Below are 3,559 nucleotides of genomic sequence, written 5' to 3'. Positions count from 1 at the left end.
ATCTAGCAACCACAGAGCTCACGATCAGCTTACTGTCCGTCTGTGTGTGTGTGTGTGTGTGTGTGTGTGTGTGTGTGTGTGTGCGTGTGTGTGTGTGTGAGTGTGTGTGGACTTGTGTACCTGCTTGAAGTCGATTATATCGGAGGGACCAACAAGATCTCTTTTGCTCAATAGAAGCGGAATAATGAAAATGATTATATGCTAAATAATTTTGTTTGACTTAACTATCCGAAATGAGCGTGTGTCAAGGACTACTATACTCATATAGTAGTCCTTGGCGTGTGTTTAAAATTTCCAGGTTTTTTCTGTGAGCGCTAACTTGAGTGAAAAGGAGAGAGAGAGAGGGGGTGAAGGGGGAGGGGGGGCAGGGACATAGACAGAAAGACAGAGCTAGGGAGAGAGGAGGGGAGAGGAGAGGAGGTAAGAGAGGAGCAGGAGAGGAGAGGTGGGAAGAATCGACGAGAGATCTGTGAAAACATAAATAATTCGACAAAAAAAATATCATTCAGCAATACATGTACCAAATTCACAACAGCCTTTGATAAAACTGTGGTCACAATTAATTACATTTATATCCAGCAAATGGATTCGACAAATAATTAACAACAGTATGAAATACAAGTAGTTTAGTCCTGGAACCAAACAGTAGGGCCTACGCAGACCCTCACAGACATTCTGGGATAAACAGTATGTACCCGGTACACATGAGCTTGGTCTTGGTCAGTCGAATGTGTTTTCCCCCAGAGTGACCATACCAGAGCTGTGTGGGTCCAATAGGCCAGTCACAGCACCCGGTCAGTCCCACTGGGGGTGGGTCCTCAGGCAGTCCTCCCTCTGTCAAACTGCATAGCACACTTGATGTGTGATGGCGCGGCCGCTAGACAGACAGAGGGGAGACACGCTTTCGGACCCTAGCTGGTCCAGTCAAACCGCTGCCCTGGCGTCACCATAGCAACAGACGCCAGTGACAAAACGGTAGACCGAGCCCAGCCAAGAGGTAAGAAAAAGAAGGGAAAATGGCGGAGTTGAGTGAAGTTAGACTTCGTTGTCATCGTCCTGTTCGTCTGTGAGCCTCCCTGGAGCTGCAGAACGAACGTTTTCTTGCTGCCGCAGCTGTCGACAAGAAAACTGGACGAGGGGTGGGCCCGAAGCACTGGAAAGTGTCTCGGGCCCGCCTTCGTCATTTCTTCACGTTGCTGCTTGGAGGTTTCATCGAAGTAAGCGGCTGTGAGCTCAGACCTCACTTGAATCGTCCGACTCGTGTGATTTGTGGTAGGAACTGAAGCTCAACAGGTTCGACGGCCCCTTTTATACAATCAGTGATCGAGTTAACCCGGCAGACAAACTGCAGACTCAGCCTGTTCTATAAATAATCACGTCACGACGGAGGGTAGCGTTCAGTGTCATGTCAAGGCAATGCGCACAGCAGACTGTGATTATTGCTAAACAATGTTGGAACTACCGATCGAGTCAAGAGTCTATGATTTCATTGACTTATTTGAGAGGTCAGAACACGTTTTTAAATCAAGGGGGTGTACGTAAGTGTATGACACCCTCCCCCCCCCCCCCCCCCCCCCCCCCCCAAAAAAAATCCCTGACTAAATATTCTCTTTTCCTTCCATACTATAGCAGGAGGCCCCAGAAGGCATCAAAGTCTTCACAAAGTGCCTGTGCTGCCCAGACCCCTTTAGACATTGCTGGCTTTTATCAGCAATATAAGACACAAAGACAGCCTAAAATCTTTCTCGCCTGCTCATTCTATCAATAACTTTCAATCCAAATGATTATAATTAAAAGAAACTCAGGTCCTCAGTCTCAGTCCAAGGAATATATCTGTGATATCCTGCTGTGCCTGTTCATATTAGAGTTATGAGCGCTTAACCAAACTATGCATGATGGTATTTGTCATAAATTGTCACATCAGTCTGTAATATAATAATTATAATAGGACATGTCTGCCAAATATGTTCTTCGGTGTATTGGAGAAGACATTCATGTTTCTGTACCTGCAGCGATCTCCATAAACACAATTCCCAGCTAGATAGTAACGACATATATTGTCAACTGGAACAGCTCTTGATTTGTCATGGGAAAATCTGCAACTGTCTCCTCTGTTGCATGCTCCATGGAGAAAATATCTGCCAAGCAAAGAATGAAGTAAGGTTTATCAATGTCAGTACCAGTACTCAAACTTAAAATAATAATAAAATCTAGGACAGAGAATAAGTTATGGTGCCCACAACATCTTCTTAATACATGAGTATCACATGTTCTTTGTCTTAAGTTAAATTTCTAATTGAACTCCTATCCATTTATTAGAGGACTGAATTAACAAAAGTTCTTCAGTAAAATCCTAAAAGAGGACAAAAATTTAACAAGAGCCATAGAGGGCTTTCAGTTTTCACAAGTCAACAAAACCTAATCTATAAAACGACAAAAATAATGGGGGGTTGATAGTGGTGGCTCTTAGTTCGTAGAAAGCTGCAAACCCCCCAACAGATTTTTTTTACATCAGAGGAGACATGTCCCCCTGAAACCCCCCCGACTGGTAGGGGCGGGCACGAGACGAACCGAGTACTCGTTTCTCGCGAGAAATGTCCTTCCCATCGCTGCCCGGGCACTAAACTACTGCCCGGTACCGAGCAGTGATACTGCTCGTTGGCTTGACATATCGAGTAACAGTAACGAGACTGAGAGGCGAGAAATGACACGCAGACAGTGCCACCCATCACCGTACCGTCCTGTGTGTGAAACAGAAAGGGAGGGGAGAGGGTGGCGAGACGAGTCAAGTGGGGAGTTGATCTGGGCCTAGGCCTAGATCTCCCTACTTTCCTTCACTGCCTGCACCTGCGCAACAGGGCTAGCCTAGTTTAGATCCACGGCCGGCCTTCTCGCTGAGCGAGTTCCCGTACTGCGGGGCGAGAAGAGAAATTGGTCACGAGACGAGAAGCATTTCCTGGGACACGAGACGAGAAGCATTTACGAGACAAGAAGCATTTCTCGGTACACGAGACGAGAAGGATTACTTAGGACCGGTACCGGTCCCGGCGAGAAGTAGGTCAGCTTCTCTGTCTTCTCGCTCGGGAAGGAAAAAGCGCCTCCCGCCCGTCTCTACCGACTGGCCTAAAACCTGTAAATTACAAGGCAATTAGGTTAGTGTGATAAAGTCTGATTAAAAACAATCAAATATTTCAAAAACTATTAATTTGCGACGCAAAAAAAGTCGATATTTGTGTTCGGCGCATCAACAATAAGTAGTACAAAATGAAAACCTAGTATCTGAGTGTGAGACAGGAGGGAAAGTAAAAAAATGGTAGCGTCAATTGCCACCGAGTGACGCGGTGGCAATTGACAACAATTGACTTTTTGTCAATTGCCACCGAGTGAAGCGGTGTCAAGTCTGAAAACAACACTATCTTTGGCATTATACATAATGTGTGTCTAATGGGTCAATTTGTTCTCAACTAATTTCATTGGACGAGCATCTAGTCTAGAGCTACGGTACCAACTTGGCGTGTTTTCAATGAGACGTAGGCCTAGACCTAGGCTAGCCTTAACC

General features: G+C 45.7%; 2 protein-coding genes across 2 annotated transcripts in view; both read right to left on the bottom strand.

Annotated features, from left to right (window-relative positions):
* Positions 1-3,559, bottom strand: part of LOC101860273 (OTU domain-containing protein 5-B) — a gene marked incomplete in the record, with an annotated part of 20,700 nt that overhangs the window by 4,730 nt on the left and 12,411 nt on the right.
* Positions 1-3,559, bottom strand: part of LOC101860516 (probable E3 ubiquitin-protein ligase makorin-1) — a 23,871-nt gene that overhangs the window by 16,548 nt on the left and 3,764 nt on the right. The window contains exon 2 of the mRNA XM_013086179.2: positions 2,007-2,138. Within this exon, the coding sequence (XP_012941633.1) occupies positions 2,007-2,138 (132 nt within the window). The remainder of the gene's footprint in view (positions 1-2,006; positions 2,139-3,559) is intronic.

Source organism: Aplysia californica, unplaced genomic scaffold (genome assembly GCF_000002075.1).
Source record: "Aplysia californica isolate F4 #8 unplaced genomic scaffold, AplCal3.0 scaffold00442, whole genome shotgun sequence".
Lineage (NCBI taxonomy): Eukaryota > Metazoa > Mollusca > Gastropoda > Aplysiida > Aplysiidae > Aplysia > Aplysia californica.
This window is presented reverse-complemented; position numbering and strand designations above follow the sequence as displayed.